Genomic DNA, 22,343 nt, shown 5'->3' on the forward strand with positions numbered 1-22,343 from the left:
TCATTTTTTTTATTCAAGGTTGCATTTAATTATTGAAATTCTGCCAATAAATCAGCACTTGTAATATTTTTATCAGGTGGAAATTTAAAAAAAAAAATATCATTACTCAGTCAAATAATCTCTGAGAAATCTAAGAAGCACTAACAGGATGGACGAACTTCCTTCTCCTTGGAGTCTAGCGAAGTCATCCTTCTTTTGCGATCGTTAGTGAGCATCCCGCATCCCGCATAAAAGAACTAAATATTATTTACCTGCAAGTAACATGTGGCGACATCTGTTGTTGAAAAGCAGAACTACTTGCAACAAGTACCTTTGAATGAGATAAATTAATTCTCGCTGATGAAATAATTAAAAAATTCTATTTAAGTAATATATCTAATTTAAAACTCTTAGTTTGCATCTGGCATTAGTCTCAATAACTAATATGAATCCTGAAACGGGATTTGTTGCTGTATCAAAACGTCATCACTGTAGATACTGTAGCAAGGTGTTTACCTTGAGAAAGAATGCTAAACGACATGAGAGAAGCGAGTGTAATTTGGGTCCTTGTCAAAAACCATTTCATTGCAGTCAGTGTCAGAAATCCTTTGGTAGAAGATATTACTTGGATAGACATTACAAGACCTGTACAATTAAGATGAATAAAGATAACGAAGACTGGGCTACAACATCGCGGAAGAGGAACGAAGGCGAAAAAGCTAATGCTAAAATTACTGATCTAGATCAAGATAATAATTTAAAATTTAAAACAAACGAAGGAAGTTGTAACCACATTAGAAATGAAAATATATTTACTCCAATATCTAGTCGTCTCCATGAAAATGTGAAAGATGGAGAACCACCTGAAGCTTACAAGGTCGAAGACTTTGATGAATCATCTGAGGCTGGCATGATTGAAGATTGTGGTGACACATCTGAGGCTGACATGATTGAGTACTGTACTGAAACACCTAAAGCAGGCAAGATCGAAGACTGTGATGGCAGTCTGAGACCAAAACGATGGAAACGACGTAATAAAATAAATTATCCTGATCAAGTTTGTGGTGCTGACATGATTGAAGACTGTGGTGACACATCAGAAGCTGGCATGATTGAAGATTGTGGTGACACATCTGAGGCTGACATGATTGAGTACTGTACTGAAGCACCAAAAGCATGCAAGAGCGAAGACTGTGATGGTGGTTTGAGACCAAAACGATGAAAAGGACGTAATAAAATAAATTATCCTGATCAAGCTTGTGATAATCACTGGCAAGATGACGAAAGTGACCTTGTGGTTGGTGTTAAAACGATAGACACCAGAGATAATATTTATTATAAACATGCAAGGATGATGAAGGCAGCAGAAGAGATTGATTATACCTCATGGGAAGATCCTAACATATTGGTTAACAGGCTACGACTACTACATGGATCGCTTTGTGCAGGAAACTATTCGAACATTAAAGAAATATCCTTCATACTCAAAGAACTGAGGGAAGCTGGCTACATACAATAATGGATTAAATTAAATGTATGTGTATAAACTTGAAGATAAATTAATATATTTTCTTTCCAGATGGAAGCTATCATTTATCGAAATCTGATTTCTAAATAAAACTTATAACTTAAAGGTGTAAAAAACGTTACCACTGCCAGTCAAAATGTATACTGATAAAGACATGTTAGTAATCATGCCAAGTTCGATAAAAGTAATAGGAATCAGTTGGAACCAATTGAAGATGGAGCTCTTGGAGCAATTGGAGCCTTTTGAAGCATTTGGAGTCTTTTGGAGCTGTTGGAGCCATTTGGAGCATTTGGAGCCTTTTGAAGCATTTGGAGCTGCCAAGCATTTGGAGCCATTTGGAGCTGTGTTAAGCATTTGGAGGCTGTTGGAGCATTTGGAGCCTTTTTTTGGAGCTGTTGGAGCATTTTGGAGCTGCTGGAGACATTTGGAGCTGTCAAGCATTTGGAGACCGTTTGGAGCATTTGGAGCCATTTGGAGCTGTGTTATGCATTTGGAGCTGTCAAGCATTTGGAGCCATTTGGAGCTGTGTTAAGCATTTGGAGGCTGTTGCATTTGGAGCCTTTTTTTGGAGCTGTTGGAGCATTTGGAGCTGCTGGAGACATTTGGAGCTGTCAAGCATTTGGAGGCCGTTTGGAGCATTTGGAGCCATTTAGAGCTGTGTTAAGCATTTGGAGGCTGTTGGAGCCATTTGGAGGCCGTTTGGAACATTTGGAGCCATTTGGAGCTGTGTTATGCATTGGAGGCTGTTGGAGCATTTGGAGCCTTTTTTTTTTGGAGCTGTTGGAGCATTTGGAGCCTTTTGAAGCATTTGGAGCTGTCAAGAATTTGGAGCATTTGGAGCTGCTGGAAACATTTGGAGCTGTCAAGCCTTTGGAGGCTGTTGGAGCTGTTGGAGCTGTCAAGCATTTGGAGGCTGTTGGAGCTTTTGGAGCCATTTGGAGGCCGTTTGGAGCATTTGGAGCCATTTGGAGCTAAGAAGTAGTCGTTGTACGTCTATGCAGGGCTAAATTTTTATAAGATTGCTGGCTTTCGCAAGTGATTCTGTAGTAGGATAGAAATTGTGTGATAAATATTATGTTTGTAAAAGACTTTTAGGTGTTTTATTCCTCGAACCTTACACTTTTCTGGTACTTTTTTAAAATTAAAGTTGTTTTGTATCGACAAGGGATCGAACCAAGGACCTTAGTCGATCTAATCAATCAGTATATAGATTACAAATTTATTTAATGAGTTTTGAACTTTTTCCCGAATCTCTAGCATTACAATTACGAATTTCCAATATGGTAGTCTTGACGTCTGATAGGATGATGGTAGTAGAGGATTTAAAGTCTCTTTACGAATGTTGAACATGGTTTATTGGAATTATTATTTTTTTTTTCATAAAATTAAATGTTTTGCATCGATCGAGGATCGAGCCAAGGACTGGAGCGGATCGAATCGATATGTAAGTTAATGAGTGATTTATTTAATGAATTTTGGATTTTTTCCCGCTTTTCTAGCTACATTATTACATGATTTCAAGATGGCGGTCGAATTTCATGATGGCGGGGGCACCTCGGTAATAAATGATTACTGCACTGTAGCGGGTTAGAATAAAATTTACCAGATGGAAATGTACTCTATAATACAAGTACACACACAAGATGGCGTACTCCAGCAGGTGGTATCCTCTGGTAGCGTGTACTGAACATAAAATGTCGGATCCATGATGGTTGACAAGGACAAAGTCAAATTTCAGGGACAAAGTCAAATTTCAAGGTCAAGGTCAAATTTCAAGGTCAAGGTCAAATTTCAAGGTCAAGGTCAAATTTCAAGGTCAATGTTCAATGTCAACAGTTGAGGACACAAGTTTAGTGACCAGATAATTATACTACATGGTATCGGCACACTCTAGCTGACGAAAACAAGATGGTGGTCTCCAGCGGATGAAGACAAGATGGCGGACATGATGTCATACCAGTTGATGATATATACCTTGGTACTGGTGGTGGTATATCAGTCTAGGTAGCTTTCATGGAGGAAGGATCGACCGTTTACTCTCGCCGGGAATCGAACCAAGGACGTACATCGATATAATCAAACAGAATTCAAATACGTTAATTTTTTGATGAATTTTGGAATTTTTTTCATTAAAATCGGATAATAAATAAAGATTTTCAAGATGGCGTCCAAATTTCAAGATGGCGTACATGACGTCATACTAGGTGACGATATATTCTTTGAAAAAAGTGGTGGGAGTCAGTATGCCAGCAGTCACTGTGAGGGAAGGATCGGTCGCCATTTTTTAATTTTTTTGCCCTCACCGGGTTCGAACCGAGGACTCCGAGCTCCGTGTCGTAAAAGTATATTTTTTATAAATAATTTATTAAAATTTTATTAAATGAATATTTTTATAATTTTAAAAAAAAAATTTCATTAAAATCGGATAATAAATAAAAAAGTTAAAGATGGCGGCCGTAACGGAAATTACAACGGTGACGTCATAATCCATGATGACGTCAGAGGCTTATCGTAGGCTGTAGACATGGATGCTTAAGCCTACATATGGACATTTCTAGCCGCTGGGATTTTTAAGGACTAAAAACGGGAAATTTTCCCTCGAAACGGGAATTTTTCTCTCGAAAACGGGAATTTTTGAATTGTGGAATTTTTTGAGATTTTTTGGCGGAATTTTTTTTCACAGAAATGGAAATTTTGAGGAATTTTGGGCAATTTTTGCCCAATTTTGGAAAATTTTGAGGATCAAAGCTCACTGTCCTACTTGTCCCGTTACGCTATGTCCCGTTACACTCCTCCAAGATGGCCGCCGTGACGTCACAATCCAATATGGCGGACCGTCTCCTCAGGCTCCTCACCCAGAACCCGTGCGCTCGGCGCCCCTATTATATACTACTATTATAGATCTTGCTAAATTTACGGGTACAAGATTTGCTTGATTTGGACATTAATTAGGCACAATCTTCTTATAGCATTATCAAAACCGTCGAAAACTTGTATAGTCCATAGCGTCATTCAATCTTCCAAGAGCACGTTCAAAACGGAACACACAACTCCAGCGTAGTTTTTAAGAGTAAATATTTATCTGGATCCGTTAACTTTAATTGCATTCTTCGTTAAAACTTCCGTAAATTCACCATCGCGATATTTAAACAGTGTTCATAATATACTAATCATACTCACAGATGGAAGCTTAAAATCATGCGATAAATATAGGTATCACAAATATGAAGTTATTCGCGTTTACGTGCGAGCTGATATTTTGATTGCTTGTATCTTACTCGAAGGGTCCGAGCTAAGTGCGCAAGCGACTGTCAGACAGGCCGGCGTATGTTTGTACGAACCGTTCAGCGCGTATGTAGTTTATTTCAGTTCCGTGGCAGTTTTGCGTACGAAGATAAATGTTAGAGGCGATGGTTTCCGTTATATTTTTTCACTCTGACTAGATAATAATGCAGGACATGATGCCGTATATCCTGCTCCGAGTGACTGTGGCCCCCAGTATTTCCGCTGGTGGGAGCCGATATCGCCCAGATATGCCCCCGCCAATTAATAGCACTGATAGACGGTGTTTGTCATTTTATTATACTTTTTCTCCTTTAAAAGATTCTAAACTTCATGAAGCTTCATTATTTAAAACTCTCGCGAATTTGTTTCTCAGTAGGACAACTGCGAAACGTGTGATTTTCTCAATTGTACACATTAGCATATTTTCATAGATCTTCATAAATCATTTTATGCCAAATGAAATATTTCAGGCAAGTTAAGTATACTTGTTGTATTAAATGAATTCACGAAAGTTTAGTACGTCGTTCGTGATAAATTTTATTTCATTTTTGTACTGCTGAGAAAAATAAATTTTCATTAACACCAAATACTCTTAACTCTTGACCAATTACAGTGAGTTATTTCACACTGGTATTTCTCTTCTGTTAAGACATTAGGTTGGTTATGATTATAATTATTGTTTTTATATTTAATTTTAATGAAACTCAAATGCAATTACTAATATGCACACCGACGGCTAGTATGTTTAGCTCCCATGAGGATATGTACCTACGAAATGGTGGTTAATAGCCATTTTTACAACCAGGCCATATTACTCACCGATACCTAGGGGCATATATTTTTCGTTTTAAGATTTCAAAACCACCTGAGAGTTAAAGCACTATATGTAGCATCGTCTTGTTTTTCGTAATTGTTCGAGTTTCTTTCATAAACGTGTATGCTGTCAGCACACCAATCACAGCAATTCAGCGCGGAAGCACACAATTCCTGAATGGCCCAGTCAAAAAAAGGCAACGTTGCAAACGGTCGCCAGTCACGAGGAAGAAACCACTGGCACGGGCATACCATGTTGCATTCTAACGTGTGGTCACAAATTTCTGGCAAAAATTGCTTGTACCTAATGCTCACTCGAAAAACGTTTTGCCTAGTTATTTGCGTTAACAAGACATTGTTATTTAAAAACAACTTCAAAATAATATCGAATTTTTGACTAACCTGAAAAAATTTGGTTCTTTTAATTTCTTATAATAAATAACTATATGCTTTTTTGTCCAAAAATGTTTTCGGTGATTATTTGTAGATAATATTCAGCCAATAAACATACATTTAGTTTGTCAGTAAGTTGCTCCTTATCGCTATCTGCGCGTTCAATGCATGTGCCAAACACACTTTTAAGTATATTCTTCATGAATTAAAGAAGTGTATTGGTTACATATTATTAAGAATCTTTGTAAATTCATTAATATCTTTATAAATGTATGTGCACTGACATTGCTTACTTTTAACATGAACTAACAAGAATCATCTTAGAGCATTAACAAAAATGCTTTAAGAACTTGTTAAGTCAACAGTAAACAAAATTTGCATCCTTATAATGCAGTTTTATCTTGTTTACAACAGAACACGGAAATGCGAAGTCGGGATAGGGCAATAGTTTCAACAATATCTGGAATTACAAAGTTCACTTAGTTTGAGTTACATTCTTCGTTGAAAATTGCGCAAATTTGCTGTGATTTGGAATGGTGTACAAACCATCTCGAAGAGTGAACATCTCACTTTTTTTCCGTGAGGTGGCTGATAAATAAAAGAGTGTTTGCGTTCGTCCATCTTGGTCGCTGGGGGATGGCCGTTTGCCAACGAACACAAAGTGAGTGGACGTGCGTTTCACTGCAGGGAACAGGAATTACAAGATTTCTGGATTCAATGTATAATCGTGTACACGGTAAGAAATATGGGGAAACAGCGCCTTTGTGTTTTTTTTTTACTTTTTTAAATGTATGATTATATATTATAAGATATATAAAATAAAACACATTTGTTATTTTATATATATTTTTTGGTATATATTATATAAGTAAAATATTTAATATTTAATATATTATTTATATTTTATTCCTCTGCATATTAGTGCTTGATACTGTGGTAAGGAAGAATACTTTAAGTTGCAAAAAAAACATTTAATAATATAATATTTTAGAAATTCACATGGTAGACTCCTGTAGTCTGAAGAACTTATTTGTGTGGAATTATTTCTAGGAAATCTGGACGTCAAATAACTAGCGTACTCGAATCCCTGCTGTCGATATTACAGCTACTGCCGATATTACAGCTACTGTCGATATTACAGCTACTGCCGATATTACAGCTACTGTCGATATTACAGCTACAAACTTTACTCGAGGAGGACCGTAGCTATGTAACTTTATCATGTCAGTTTCTACCTTTAAAAAAAAACGACAATTAAAGCTGTGCCTTGAGCTCAGATATTTGTTTTTGGCAACATAGGCGAATGTAAGTGCAGTAATGTATGTTGTAAGCCTGTTAGGTTTGCATCCTGCAAAAAAGAAATATATATATATATAACTATATAATTTCTACTTGAAATATTCTACAACTGAAAAGTAGTTGATTTACTGCTTTTACTCAGCAATGCATATTTATGAGAAATAACATAACTTATAACCACACTACAGAACACCTGCTAGGTCAGTAATATAATTAGAGACCTGAAAAATTCGCGGATTCATTTCGTGATATGCTACAATTCAAATAATTATACCTTAGTGCTGCTTCTACCACTGTTTCACTGTTAATCTGGAGCAATGAGGGCCAATCAGAGTTCCTCACTCATAGAAGTGTCGAATCACAAGCCACCCAGTCGAGACGACTCACAAGTCAGCAGCCAATGAACAGGTGGCATTTGCCCGAGTGTGTAGAATGTAGTGGAGTCTATCCTGAAGGTCACTGAACCCGCGAATTTTTCCGGTCTCTAGTAATAATAGACTTTGAACAAGGTTCCAGTGCATATATTTATTTATTTTTCTCCTGTGAACGTGGATGTTTGTGACCCTGGTTCTGTCTGGTTGCAGGAAGCACCGCCTGCTCTACAGGTGCTGCCTCATATCCCTGGCCTGCAGCGACCTCGTAATCGCCGTCTGCGCCGGCCTCTCGCACTTCCCCAAGTTCCTGCAGGCCGCTCATAACTACTGGGTGAGGCGCCGAGCTAGCTCATGACTGGGATCACGCATCGCCATTTTGCAACTTCAAATATGTTTGCACGACTCGCGAAAAAGCTTCCGTACAACTTTTTTTTTTTTGACGTGACAACGTCTAATAAATCGATGAAAGCCGGCTGCACACACGAAAAAGTGTCCCGTTACGCACGTTGTCCCGTTACGCTGTGTCCCGTCACGCTCATTGTACGCTTGCGCCGCATCTATATCTCTCTTCCACTCGATTGGAACAACCATCGCATTTGACTTTTTCGAGGCACATTAAACTTGAAACACTCCCATTCGTTTCCTACTTTTCCTATCATCGTCCTATCTTTAACAGAATAACAAATATTGGGAGAAGTTAAATAGCAAACATGTATAAAAGTTATAGTTAAAATAATCTCTTCGTTAAAGTAATAAACATATTTGAATTAATGAGTGCAAATAAAAGTAAATTTATCAATTAAATTGTAGATTTCATTTCACTCCTTTGTATCCATACAAAATAGTGATAATTCAATAAAAATGATTCAATTTTATTCATAAAAGTATGCAATCATTTCATCAATATTTTGTTATGACGTTGTCACGTTAAACTATCGTCGGTAAACCGAATTTACAGACAATCAATTTTTTTTGTGTTCACGTAGCACAGGACGTATCTTTGGATACTTGTTGAAAGTCAACACTCGAGGACTGGTGTAAATATCATGGCATTTATAGTCTCCCGCGTTAAATAATTAGTTATTTCCTCGCAGCGCTTACAGACTAGATGCCTGTTGGTAAACAGGGTGTAGAAGGTCTGGGAGATATGGTTTATGCCTTGACATGCCAAGACGTGATATTTTCTGGTTCCAGAAACCACCGCCTATTCTACAAGGTGGGGGGGGGGGGTTTGGTGGTTTGTAAACGGCTAGCCTTTTTGTATCTTACGTTTCTTGCGTTGTTTATAAACTTGAAGGGCTATGAAATCTACAACGCAAATTATTAGAAAAAAAACCGAAGTGGATCAGCTGGATCAGATATTTATGTTGGCCAATCATAAGCCAATGAAGGCCTCGTGCGCAGAATGCTATCGTTCTGCATCATTGCATTAGTCTACGGCGCATATAGATCTTTCTGCTGGTAGCAATGAAGGTTGGTAACTGATTCTGTCTAAAACGTTTTTATTTGCTCGTATTTCTCAGCACAGAATTTTTTAGGTGATCTAGAACAGTGGTAGCCAAATGGCTATGTTATTAAGTTCAGTTTCTTTTATTAACCGTCTTTATCTGCAACTGTGTAGAATCAAGTTGTAATCTGACGGTTTTTAAAGGCAAAAAATAAAACTCAATAAGTACTCAAAAAATAGTACATCTATAAAAGTAATCGATATATTGTTCAATAATATCATTTTTATGGTAATTTTTTATGTAAATACAATTTTATATATTAGTCACTGTACGAAACATATAGGCTAGAACATTTAAAAAATGTAAATTGGAGTATTAATTTATACGTGTTTGAATTTCTAAAATAATATATGTCCCTAAGAAAGACTGAATGTGATCTAGAATACAATATACACTGTCAAATCAGTTTAGTAAAGGCAAAAAAAAAAATTCCAGAAATATTTTTCTCACATCTAATCCCTACAAATATTATAAATTCAAAAGTTTGTTTATCTGTTTGTCCTTCTTTCACGCAGCAACGAAGCAACGGATCGAGATGTTTTTTTTTCTTCACATAAATTGTTAATGGGCCGTAGAGTGACATCGACTACATATAATTATTAAATTCTATCCCTAAGAGGGTTAAAAGAGTGTAAATTTAGGTTTTATAATATAAAATCACAAGCGATAGGTCATACACATACAAACAGTGAGTTTGTGTCATTTCTCTCTGTCCACCGCACGGTCATATAGTAAGGTCTGAGAAGTTCCTATCCTTCTCCTTGGCGAAACCCACCCGCTTAGTGAAACTCGAGGCTGCTAGCAAATTAAAGGCGCTATTAACAGTTTTTTTTTTTAGCCTCGTCAATAGATGGCGTTGCCTTGAATTTTTAACACGCTCTCGTTTGGTGTGCCTGTCACGTCTTGCATAGGGTTTATTTGCCTTCCCAAAAATATTATGCTGAAAATTTGCCTCCCGGTTTTGCTGATGCGTAGCCTTGATGCACCGAGATTTTGCAATCAATGGGACTTTAAAATAAAATTTTCCCTTTTCCTCAAGTGTATGTCCTAAAGACTTGAAACTCAGTAGTGATGTGTTTTATATTATGATGTGTTTGACCCGGGTAACGCCGGGTATTATTCGGCTGATGTGAAATACTCGGAGATATTATCACAGCTAGCAATTTTTTTTTTAAGTGAAACTTCTAATGCGACTTCCAACAAGGTTGCGTTAAACGTTTAACGCTACCATGGAGGGGGTATGAAAGCACTGTTGCGTAAAACGTTCAACGCTCCTGGGGAGGGGGAATAGAAAGAGACAGAGCGAGAGTGAATGCGTGGCACTCGAACGCATGCGCGTAGTATATATACCTGTTACAGGCCAGCGCGAGCGTTAGCAACGAGTAGCGTCCAATATTCCAACGCAAGAGGGAGAGAGAAAGAAAGATACACAAAGGTAGAAAGTAGGAGAGAGAAAGAGAGTGAGTCGGTAGATCCCAAGCACATGCGCGTGGTATTCTTGCTATGCAGCGAAGTATAAACAGTGAAAGTTTCACTTCTTCCGCGCGGAGGGACTCCATGCACTATTGTTTTTTTTTTTCCTTTGGCCTGTATTGGTGTCGCGTGAACGCGGATCGCGCCGGCCCGCAGGTGATGGGCGAGTTCCTGTGCTACTTCCTGCCGTTCCTGCAGACGGCGACCGTGCTGGCCAACTCGATGACGCTGTCCTGCATCGCCGTGGACCGCTACCTGGTGGTGACGCAGGCGGCGCGCACCTACTGGGACCCCAGCGGCTTCGCGTGCGTCGCCTGCGTGCTCACCATCTGGACGGCGTCCGCAGGTCTGTGCCCCGCGCGCCGCGTCCTGACAGACCTCGCGTGTTCCTCGCCTTTCGAACACGGACACGGTCTTTCGACGTAGAACTCTTTTAAATAACCCCGGGCAGGGGCGACTTAACTGCTGCCCCTTGGAAGGGCAGCCCTTCAGGATTTTTCTGACAGTGGTTAGTTTGTGAAGCGACTGGAAGGGCAGCCCTTCCAGTATCTTAAAATGTGTCTATTTTCGTAATTTTATAATCCTGAATTGTTGCCCCTTGGAAGGGCAGCCCATCAGGATATCTTTAACAGTGGTGTTTTTGAAAGGTTGTCTGAATTGTTGCCCCTCAGAAGGGCAGCCCTTCAGGATTTTTCTGACAGTGGTTAGTTTGTAAAGTGACCTAACCTAACCTAACCTAACCTAACCTAACCTAACCACTGTTAGAAAAATCCTGAAGGGCTGCCCATCCAAGGGGCAACAATTCAGGCAACCTTTCAAACACACCACTGTTAAATAAATCCTGATGGGCTGCCCTTCCAATGGGATTCAGGATTATAAAATTACAAAAATAGACACATTTTAAGATACTGGAAGGGCTGCCCGTCCAGTCGCTTTACAAACTAACCACTATCAGAAAAATCCTGAAAGACTGCCCATCCAAGGAGCAATAATTCAGACTAACTTTCAAAAACACTACTGTCAGAAAAATCCTGAAGGGCTGCCCTTCCAAGGGGCAACAATTCAGCTTCCCCGCCGGGCACATTATTTTTACACGAATTGTGTTTTAAACTACATTTCTGGACGCGAATCACATGTAGTTACCGCAACCACCGCTAGAATTCACTGCCGGAGCAGCTACGTCGACTATCGACTTATTCGATTTGCAGAGAGAAATTTTTAAATAAATAATGAAAACGGCTCCGATAAAAGTGGAAAAGACTTGGAAAAAAATACTGAACACCGGCTGTAGGATTGATTTTCGACAAGGTCATCTTGTTAAAATTCACTAAACAGTTTCCCCTTTTCTTCTTGTGAACTTTGGTTCGCGCCATCCACCACAGATGGCAGCACCGTGGTGTGTTCCACATTTCCGTTCCTTGACCTCCGTAGCATTCACGAAACAACTTCCACCAAATGCCGTACACCGAGATCTAAGATGATAGACATTATATTATTCAAAAACTGGTTGGGTTAATAGAAGAAAAAAACTTTATGTTTTGTTCCGCGTATGTATTCACCTTGTTCATAACGTAAACTCGGAAGTCTGAACCCGGGGTCGTTTCTACGTAGATCCAGTCATCTGAGATTACGACGAACTCTTAATTTATTTGAGGTTGATTATTCGTTGATATGTCCGTGTATTTGCTGAAATATCCAACATTGTAGACGTCCCGACGAATCGTAGACTCGACTGCATGTCCCGACGTCCACGCTTCAACGCTCTTTGAACGATGCTTGCAGTGGGAAAATTTGATCTAAATAATTATTTTGGACACACGCAATTGCTACTTTGGACTGTATGTCCTACAGTGAAACCCCGAGAAACAGTAAGAGTAATATTAATACACAAGCACACGGGAAAACTAGGCAAAATCAGCGGATGTAAATATTTGAAATATAAAGATGGCACAGAGAATTCCGTTGAAGGAATTAGTCAAAAAATATCACAGTACAGACTAATACAGTGAGCTGGCAACAAGACAATTGCAGTAAAAATAGTAAATACAGACAAAATTTGCACAACTACAGTGACAAACAGAGGAACATAAGGTGTTGTTGGTTTACTATTTGCTTAATGAATGTCTGATACGTTTTATGTAAACAAATACATGTGGGTTTGTTTACTAATAATTTGCAAACCAACATACGAGAATTTTACAGATTTTTTAAAGTAAAATTCTACATAACATATTTAATTGCACTCTTAATGAAAAATCGGATACTTATTGCGTTAAAACTCGGACACGCGAAGTGAGAGGTTATTTATAATAATTAAAAATGCCATCCGCCATGACACATTGTTACGACAGTTATATTAACTAATATATAATGTTCTTAACCGTTACATATGACAGTTCCTATGTTGCACGATACCATTAACCAATCAGTCAACTGTCCCTACATTAACTCTTATATGAGTTGCGGATACTGAAATATGGTTTCAACTGTGAATTTCCGCTGAGTGTTTTATTTCTGTCACACGCGCGTTAAAACCTTTAAATACTTGTCCCAATAGGAGGACAGTCCAAAAAAGAATATAGTTGTGTGGAGTTGTGTACAGCTATGGCAGCGAGAAGTCGAGTCAAAAACGTTCAGATTAACTGTAATGAACTGTAGCTACAGACCTGCAAAGTTGGCGTTCTTACTTGGCGAGATATTAGAAAGCTAATTTTGATACACTTTAACGTCCCTGGTCATTGGATCACCTGTTTATCTTTCACTATAATCCAAAGAAGAGAAGGTGAAATCTAGCATCAGCCACAATGAACACAAAATGTAAACCTCACACATGTGAGGTTTCTAGCCTGAAACCAGAAAAAAAATGCAAAATTTGCTGGTCTTTAAGAATCGTTTATCTGAATATGCATTTAATAAAACTGTTACAAGTAGCTGGGATGTAATTTTGAAGTTCATCCACTCTAATAAACGAGTGGGTTTATAACCAGACCAGAATTTATACAGCTACCGCGTTTGGCTTGAATTAAACTTCAAGGTTATGGATAGCCTCGTCTTGATAGTAGTTTTCCTCTCATTGTAATTTTTTTTAAATGGAACATAAATATTAATGTAAAATTACAAATATTAGTTCATTTGTACATTTACTTGAAAACAATTTCATCGCTGAGTTCGGATTCTTACGCGGACATTTATGCTTTGTGTTTTCCAGTACCTCCAATAGTTCAAGTTATTTGTAACCCGTTCCCTGTATATTTTTTAAGCAATAACTGCACACAATAATAAACATAATGAAACATAATAGTGTTCAACTGTTTAATATCTGATTATCTTTTCCAAGGTTTAATAATTATATGCTTGACTGAAACATCAATTAAATTATTAAAATATACGCCATTTTCGTAAGAAATACTCTGTATTGTCTCGAAAAACGTATTTCATATGTGCAAAAAAAAACCATAGCCATATTTTGTATGAAAATTCACTATCTTTCTTGCATTACAAACTATATCTTGTCAACAGGTTTCCCTAGGAATATTTTGTAAAAGTACAGAATTAATTTTTGTGGCACATTTGTTTCGGGGGTAGCATCCTACGTAAGCTATTTAAGAGGTTTTCTATCATGCTTAGGAGTGCGGCGTGAGACGCCAGCTCTCTGCTCGCAGGCGTGGCGTTCCCGATGTACGGCCACTACATGTGGATGACGGCGGCGGTCGGCGGCGAGGACGGCCGGCCCTGCTACCTCTTCCACATGTGCGCGCTCACCAGCAAGGACGTGAAGAACAAGTACTTCATCGCCGTGTTCACCATCATCTTCCTGCCGCTGCTCTGCACCTTCATCGTGCTCTACTGCCTCGTGATGCGCTTCCTGTGGACCCGCAAGCGGCCCGGCGCCGCCAAGCCCTTCATCGGCGACCCCAAGGGCGCGGCGGCGCAGCCGGGCCGCGACTCGCGCAAGACGCGCACCGTCAAGGCCATCCTGGCGCTCATGCTGACCTTCGTGTGCCTGCGCATGCCCAGCTGGGTGTTCCTGCTGTACGCCAGCGGGCCCGCGCGCCAGCTGGTCGGCCTGGGCTGGTGGCTGGCGCAGAACGTGTGCTCGGCGCTCGTCGTCGCCAACAGCGCCGTCAACCCCTTCTTCTACTGCTTCCTGGGGCGCGTGCTGGGGGCGTGGGACGCGCTGCGCCGCCGCCTGGCCGGCGAGGCCCCCAGCGCGCCGCCCCCGGAGGCGGTCCCGGCCGAGGGCGGCAAGGCGGCGCACACGATGGTCCCCCGCGGGCCGTACAGCGTGCAGCAGCCCGGGGAGGAGGCGGCGCTGCCCGCCAAGCCCGGCTCCAGCACCGTCACCTCCTCCGTGAGCGGCAGTCCGCGCCTCGCGGGCAGTCCCCGGTAGCGCCTGTCTCTCTCTGGTCTCCAGGCATCGCCCTCACCTCCTCCGTGAGCGGCAGTCCGCCCCTCGCTGGCAGTCCCCGGTAGCGCCTGTCTCTCTCTGGTCTCCAGGCATCGCCCTCACCTCCTCCGTGAGCGGCAGTCCGCGCCTCGCGGGCAGTCCCCGGTAGCGCCTGTCTCTCTCTGGTCTCCAGGCATCGCCCTCACCTCCTCCGTCAGCGGCAGTCCGCGCCTCGCGGGCAGTCCCCGGTAGCGCCTGTCTCTCTCTGGTCTCCAGGCATCGCCCTCACCTCCTCCGTGAGCGGCAGTCCGCGCCTCGCGGGCAGTCCCCGGTAGCGCCTGTCTCTCTCTGGTCTCCAGGCATCGCCCTCACCTCCTCCGTGAGCGGCAGTCCGCGCCTCGCGGGCAGTCCCCGGTAGCGCCTGTCTCTCTCTGGTCTCCAGGCATCGCCCTCACCTCCTCCGTGAGCGGCAGTCCGCGCCTCGCGGGCAGTCCCCGGTAGCGCCTGTCTCTCTCTGGTCTCCAGGCATCGCCCTCACCTCCTCCGTGAGCGGCAGTCCGCGCCTCGCGGGCAGTCCCCGGTAGCGCCTGTCTCTCTCTGGTCTCCAGGCATCGCCCTCACCTCCTCCGTGAGCGGCAGTCCGCGCCTCGCGGGCAGTCCCCGGTAGCGCCTGTCTCTCTCTGGTCTCCAGGCATCGCCCTCACCTCCTCCGTCAGCGGCAGTCCGCGCCTCGCGGGCAGTCCCCGGTAGCGCCTGTCTCTCTCTGGTCTCCAGGCATCGCCCTCACCTCCTCCGTGAGCGGCAGTCCGCGCCTCGCGGGCAGTCCCCGGTAGCGCCTGTCTCTCTCTGGTCTCCAGGCATCCCCCTCACCTCCTCCGTGAGCGGCAGTCCGCGCCTCGCGGGCAGTCCCCGGTAGCGCCTGTCTCTCTCTGGTCTCCAGGCATCGCCCTCACCTCCTCCGTGAGCGGCAGTCCGCGCCTCGCGGGCAGTCCCCGGTAGCGCCTGTCTCTCTCTGGTCTCCAGGCATCGCCCTCACCTCCTCCGTCAGCGGCAGTCCGCGCCTCGCGGGCAGTCCCCGGTAGCGCCTGTCTCTCTCTGGTCTCCAGGCATCGCCCTCACCTCCTCCGTCAGCGGCAGTCCGCGCCTCGCGGGCAGTCCCCGGTAGCGCCTGTCTCTCTCTGGTCTCCAGGCATCGCCCTCACCTCCGTGAGCGGCAGTCCGCGCCTCGCGGGCAGTCCCCGGTAGCGCCTGTCTCTCTCTGGTCTCCAGGCATCGCCCTCACCTCCTCCGTGAGCGGCAGTCCGCGCCTCGCGGGCAGTCCCCGGTAGCGCCTGTCTCTCTCTGGTCTCCAGGCATCGCCCTCACCTCCTCCGTCAGCGGCAGTCCGCGCCTCGCGGGCAGTCCCCGGTAGCGCCTGTCTCTCTCTGGTCTCCAGGCATCGCCCTCACCTCCTCCGTCAGCAGCAGTCCGCGCCTCGCGGGCAGTCCCCGGTAGCGCCTGTCTCTCTCTGGTCTCCAGGCATCGCCCTCACCTCCTCCGTCAGCGGCAGTCCGCGCCTCGCGGGCAGTCCCCGGTAGCGCCTGTCTCTCTCTGGTCTCCAGGCATCGCCCTCTCCTCCTCCGTCAGCAGCAGTCCGCGCCTCGCGGGCAGTCCCCGGTAGCGCCTGTCTCTCTCTGGTCTCCAGGCATCGCCCTCACCTCCTCCGTCAGCGGCAGTCCGCGCCTCGCGGGCAGTCCCCGGTAGCGCCTGTCTCTCTCTGGTCTCCAGGCATCGCCCTCACCTCCTCCGTCAGCGGCAGTCCGCGCCTCGCAGGCAGTCCCCGGTAGCGCCTGTCTCTCTCTGGTCTCCAGGCATCGCCCTCACCTCCTCCGTCAGCGGCAGTCCGCGCCTCGCTGGCAGTCCCCGGTAGCGCCTGTCTCTCTCTGGTCTCCAGGCATCGCCCTCACCTCCTCCGTGAGCGGCAGTCCGCGCCTCGCAGGCAGTCCCCGGTAGCGCCTGTCTCTCTCTGGTCTCCAGGCATCGCCCTCACCTCCTCCGTCAGCGGCAGTCCGCGCCTCGCTGGCAGTCCCCGGTAGCGCCTGTCTCTCTCTGGTCTCCAGGCATCGCCCTCACCTCCTCCGTGAGCGGCAGTCCGCCCCTCGCTGGCAGTCCCCGGTAGCGCCTGTCTCTCTCTGGTCTCCAGGCATCGCCCTCACCTCCTCCGTGAGCGGCAGTCCGCGCCTCGCGGGCAGTCCCCGGTAGCGCCTGTCTCTCTCTGGTCTCCAGGCATCGCCCTCACCTCCTCCGTCAGCGGCAGTCCGCGCCTCGCTGGCAGTCCCCGGTAGCGCCTGTCTCTCTCTGGTCTCCAGGCATCGCCCTCACATCCTCCGTGAGCGGCAGTCCGCGCCTCGCGGGCAGTCCCCGGTAGCGCCTGTCTCTCTCTGGTCTCCAGGCATCGCCCTCACCTCCTCCGTGAGCGGCAGTCCGCGCCTCGCGGGCAGTCACGGTAGCGCCTGTCTCTCTCTGGTCTCCAGGCATCGCCCTCACCTCCTCCGTCAGCGGCAGTCCGCGCCTCGCGGGCAGTCCCCGGTAGCGCCTGTCTCTCTCTGGTCTCCAGGCATCGCCCTCACCTCCTCCGTCAGCGGCAGTCCGCGCCTCGCGGACAGTCCCCGGTAGCACCTGTCTCTCTCTCTGGTCTCCAGGCATCGCCCTCACCTCCTCCGTCAGCGGCAGTCCGCGCCTCGCGGGCAGTCCCCGGTAGCGCCTGTCTCTCTCTGGTCTCCAGGCATCCCCCTCACCTCCTCCGTCAGCGGCAGTCCGCGCCTCGCGGGCAGTCCCCGGTAGCGCCTGTCTCTCTCTGGTCTCGAGGCATCGCCCTCACCTCCTCTGTGAGCAGCAGTCCGCGCCTCCCGGGCAGTCCCCGGTAGCGCCTGTCTCTCTCTCTGGTCTCCAGGCATCGCCCTCACCTCCTCCGTCAGCGGCAGTCCGCGCCTCGCGGGCAGTCCCCGGTAGCGCCTGTCTCTCTCTGGTCTCCAGGCATCCCCCTCACCTCCTCCGTCAGCGGCAGTCCGCGCCTCGCGGGCAGTCCCCGGTAGCGCCTGTCTCTCTCTGGTCTCCAGGCATCCCCCTCACCTCCTCCGTCAGCGGCAGTCCGCGCCTCGCGGACAGTCCCCGGTAGCACCTGTCTCTCTCTGGTCTCCAGGCATCGCCCTCACCTCCTCTGTGAGCAGCAGTCCGCGCCTCCCGGGCAGTCCCCGGTAGCGCCTGTCTCTCTCTCTGGTCTCCAGGCATCGCCCTCACCTCCTCCGTGAGCGGCAGTCCGCGCCTCGCGGGCAGTCCCCGGTAGCGCCTGTCTCTCTCTCTGGTCTCCAGGCATCGCCCTCACCTCCTCCGTGAGCGGCAGTCCGCGCCTCGCGGGCAGTCCCCGGTAGCGGCTGTCTCTCTCTGGTCTCCAGGCATCGCCCTCACCTCCTCCGTGAGCGGCAGTCCGCGCTTTGCGGGCAGTCCCCGGTAGCGCCTGTCTCTCTCTGGTCTCCAGGCATCGCCCTCACCTCCTCCGTGAGCGGCAGTCCGCGCTTTGCGGGCAGTCCCCGGTAGCGCCTGTCTCTCTCTGGTCTCCAGGCATCGCCCTCACCTCCTCCGTGAGCGGCAGTCCGCGCTTTGCGGGCAGTCCCCGGTAGCGCCTGTCTCTCTCTGGTCTCCAGGCATCGCCCTCACCTCCTCCGTCAGCGGCAGTCCGCGCCTCGCGGGCAGTCCCCGGTAGCGCCTGTCTCTCTCTGGTCTCCAGGCATCGCCCTCACCTCCTCCGTGAGCGGCAGTCCGCGCCTCGCGGGCAGTCCCCGGTAGCGGCTGTCTCTCTCTGGTCTCCAGGCATCGCCCTCACCTCCTCCGTCAGCGGCAGTCCGCGCCTCGCGGGCAGTCCCCGGTAGCGCATGTCTCTCTCTCTGGTCTCCAGGCATCGCCCTCACCTCCTCCGTGAGCGGCAGTCCGCGCCACGCGGGCAGTCCCCGGTAGCGCCTGTCTCTCTCTGGTCTCCAGGCATCGCCCTCATCTCCTCCGTGAGCGGCAGTCCGCGCCTCGCGGGCAGTCCCCGGTAGCGCCTGTCTCTCTCTCTGGTCTCCAGGCATCGCCCTCACCTCCTCCGTGAGCGGCAGTCCGCGCCTCGCGGGCAGTCCCCGGTAGCGCCTGTCTCTCTCTGGTCTCCAGGCATCGCCCTCACCTCCTCCGTGAGCGGCAGTCCGCGCCTCGCGGGCAGTCCCCGGTAGCGCCTGTCTCTCTCTGGTCTCCAGGCATCGCCCTCACCTCCTCCGTGAGCGGCAGTCCGCGCCTCGCGGGCAGTCCCCGGTAGCGCCTGTCTCTCTCTGGTCTCCAGGCATCGCCCTCACCTCCTCCGTGAGCGGCAGTCCGCGCCTCGCGGGCAGTCCCCGGTAGCGCCTGTCTCTCTCTGGTCTCCAGGCATCGCCCTCACCTCCTCCGTGAGCGGCAGTCCGCGCCTCGCGGGCAGTCCCCGGTAGCGCCTGTCTCTCTCTGGTCTCCAGGCATCCCCCTCACCTCCTCCGTGAGCGGCAGTCCGCGCCTCGCGGGCAGTCCCCGGTAGCGCCTGTCTCTCTCTGGTCTCGAGGCATCGCCCTCACCTCCTCCGTGAGCGGCAGTCCGCGCCTCGCGGGCAGTCCCCGGTAGCGCCTGTCTCTCTCTGGTCTCGAGGCATCGCCCTCACCTCCTCCGTGAGCGGCAGTCCGCGCCTCGCGGGCAGTCCCCGGTAGCGCCTGTCTCTCTCTGGTCTCCAGGCATCGCCCTCACCTCCTCCGTCAGCGGCAGTCCGCGCCTCGCGGGCAGTCCCCGGTAGCGCCTGTCTCTCTCTGGTCTCGAGGCATCGCCCTCACCTCCTCCGTGAGCGGCAGTCCGCGCCTCGCGGGCAGTCCCCGGTAGCGCCTGTCTCTCTCTGGTCTCCAGGCATCGCCCTCACCTCCTCCGTCAGCGGCAGTCCGCGCCTCGCGGGCAGTCCCCGGTAGCGCCTGTCTCTCTCTGGTCTCCAGGCTCTGACACGTTGTATATCTCTAGGAGGGCAGCAAAGTTCAAGTTTTCCCTTTCCTTATGAAACAACTTCCAGGTTACGTTGTGCCTTGCTTACATGAAAGACAACTAAACACTATTTCCATTGATCAGTTAGTACCATCTTTAATGGAATTTTGCTTTTATTTTATAACCAAAATAACAATGCAAATCCCGAACCTACTTCTCTCACCACTCTTATGTTATGTATTGTATAAGAGAAAAAAAATTTTTATAATTACCATTGTAATAGAAAAATCAATACTAAGTGTTTTACATTCAGTAATGAATTAAATAATAAAAAAAATTGTGAATCTCACTGCATTTTCAATTTTACTGATTTAGTAGGTATTATGAACAATGTCGTAAGGATCGGAACACAATTGCACAAACATTTGGCTAGAGTGTATTGATAGTGTATTCTAGGCTCCAGGTAGAGTTCATAGAAATTCAAATCTATCTGCTGGTCAACGTGCAGAAATTTGGAAAATTGTGGTAATTTCAGGTCTTTGAGAGCTAAGGAAAACTATCTGAAAGAAATGTGGCCGCCAACAGTAGAAGGCACTGAATATTACATCACGAGCACCCCGATTAACACTAACTCAACAAGGTGCATCATACAAACAACTTTAGAAAAATACCACATAATCAAGCAAGAACACAACAAACATTACAAACTACACTTAGAAAATATTCTATTGGCCATTACTGGAAATACCAACTTCATATACATAGCTCACCAATAACCTGCATCGTCTGGGGCTATTCTTTCTCTGTGTGGGCGTATATGCGATGTCAACGATCCATGGCGATTCTAGTGATGGTCCTGCAGCTCTATAACTAACTGCCCAAATCCTCAGCTTATATACCCTACATTATTCCCCATTCCCCTTCCCTACTATGCATCTCACTAGTCTGTGAAGAAACAGAAAATCGGAGACTATAATATAATTTTCTATAAGATTCTTCTTTGTAATCCAAACAATCGATACACAGGCGAGTCTTCTAGTGGTATTCTTCTTCTTACTAAGATCTAAGTTTTTAACCTTGAGTTTGAAGCTGTTTTGGAAGGAACCCTCTGAATTTTTGTTGGAGTTTGCCTGCACCCAGCAGTATCCTGTATATGACTTGTGATGTCACAAGCTGTTATGTCCACATGGTAACAACAGGTAAGATTATGTGTTTTCTCAATGTCCTTAATGGGTTTTTTTTCAATGTAGAATTTAAACATTAAACGTCTCTTGACCAATCACACGGTCACAATATACACACAAGGTGAATTAAAGCTAACAAATCAAATGTTCTCGCATTACACCATCATCCCTAAAAATTAATTATTTGCATTATATATTTTGGGAAGCGGATATCTTATTAATATTTCTTCAAGTGCAAGTAAGCTCTGCTGTGTTCTAAAGCATCGGAAGTGTACCAGAAATATCTGGTATATTTCAGCCCCGCTATAGTCAGGTACATGAAGAGACCATGGTACTACCTTCCGCTCAGTGAGCAGCGATATGTGCCCAGCAGCGATTGGTACACTCTACCGACGCTCAACCACCTGGATATTTACGACTGTGGATGCTACAATAAACTGGTCTACTGAGATTCCTCCATCTCAAGAATTCATAGCACACTTCCGCTTATTTCTAGCGTCTAGAGTCCACAGAAAAACTGCCATTATTTGTAAGTTAGAGTGGTCTCTTATTTTCGTCCTCAGTGCATAGGCTGACATCCTTTAAGATGTATTGTTTAATTATCCTTTAGATAAATACCTTTTAAGGAGGTATTCTGAAATAGCTAAAGAGTTGACAATACTATTTAATTGCGTCTCTCAAACATTCCATCGAAATACGAGCCAACCATAATTATCATTCCTGACCTCCCACCAATTTGTCGAGAAGTCCATTAGGATTTGGTTGAATTGGAAATGAGTAGAGTGATGGGCAGGGATATTTTTAGAGTGTTGATCTTATAAAGTGTCAATATCCGTGGGCACGCACGATAGAAGCGGTGATATCAGGTTGCCATGGCAACGCGACAAACCACGTGATAATCTGGTTGTCCTCCGCTGCTCGAAACACTCTGTCCTGAAGTGTCTGCAAAGATCAACTCGGCAAACAACTTGTGCAGCGAAATATTGTAATGGAAATGTGCTTCCGGGGAGCATCTTTTCAGAATATAATATAATGTAACAAAGCACTAAAATGTTTACTGAGGTTCTTAAATATAGTGTTTACCGATAGGCTAAATGATCTGATTATGTGGCTCTTTGA

The 22,343-nt window shown here is 46.4% G+C and overlaps 1 protein-coding gene across 1 annotated transcript in view; it reads left to right on the top strand.

Annotated features, from left to right (window-relative positions):
• Positions 1-15,325, top strand: part of LOC134534521 (pyroglutamylated RF-amide peptide receptor) — a 57,108-nt gene extending 41,783 nt beyond the window's left edge. The window contains exons 5-7 of the mRNA XM_063373003.1: positions 7,882-8,002; positions 10,809-10,998; positions 14,315-15,325. Of these exons, the coding sequence (XP_063229073.1) occupies positions 7,882-8,002; positions 10,809-10,998; positions 14,315-15,042 (1,039 nt within the window). The 3' untranslated portion in view covers positions 15,043-15,325. The remainder of the gene's footprint in view (positions 1-7,881; positions 8,003-10,808; positions 10,999-14,314) is intronic.
• The last annotated feature ends 7,018 nt before the right edge of the window (positions 15,326-22,343 follow it).

The sequence above is a fragment of the Bacillus rossius genome, chromosome 7 (assembly GCF_032445375.1).
Source record: "Bacillus rossius redtenbacheri isolate Brsri chromosome 7, Brsri_v3, whole genome shotgun sequence".
In the NCBI taxonomy this organism is placed as follows: Eukaryota; Metazoa; Arthropoda; class Insecta; order Phasmatodea; family Bacillidae; genus Bacillus; species Bacillus rossius.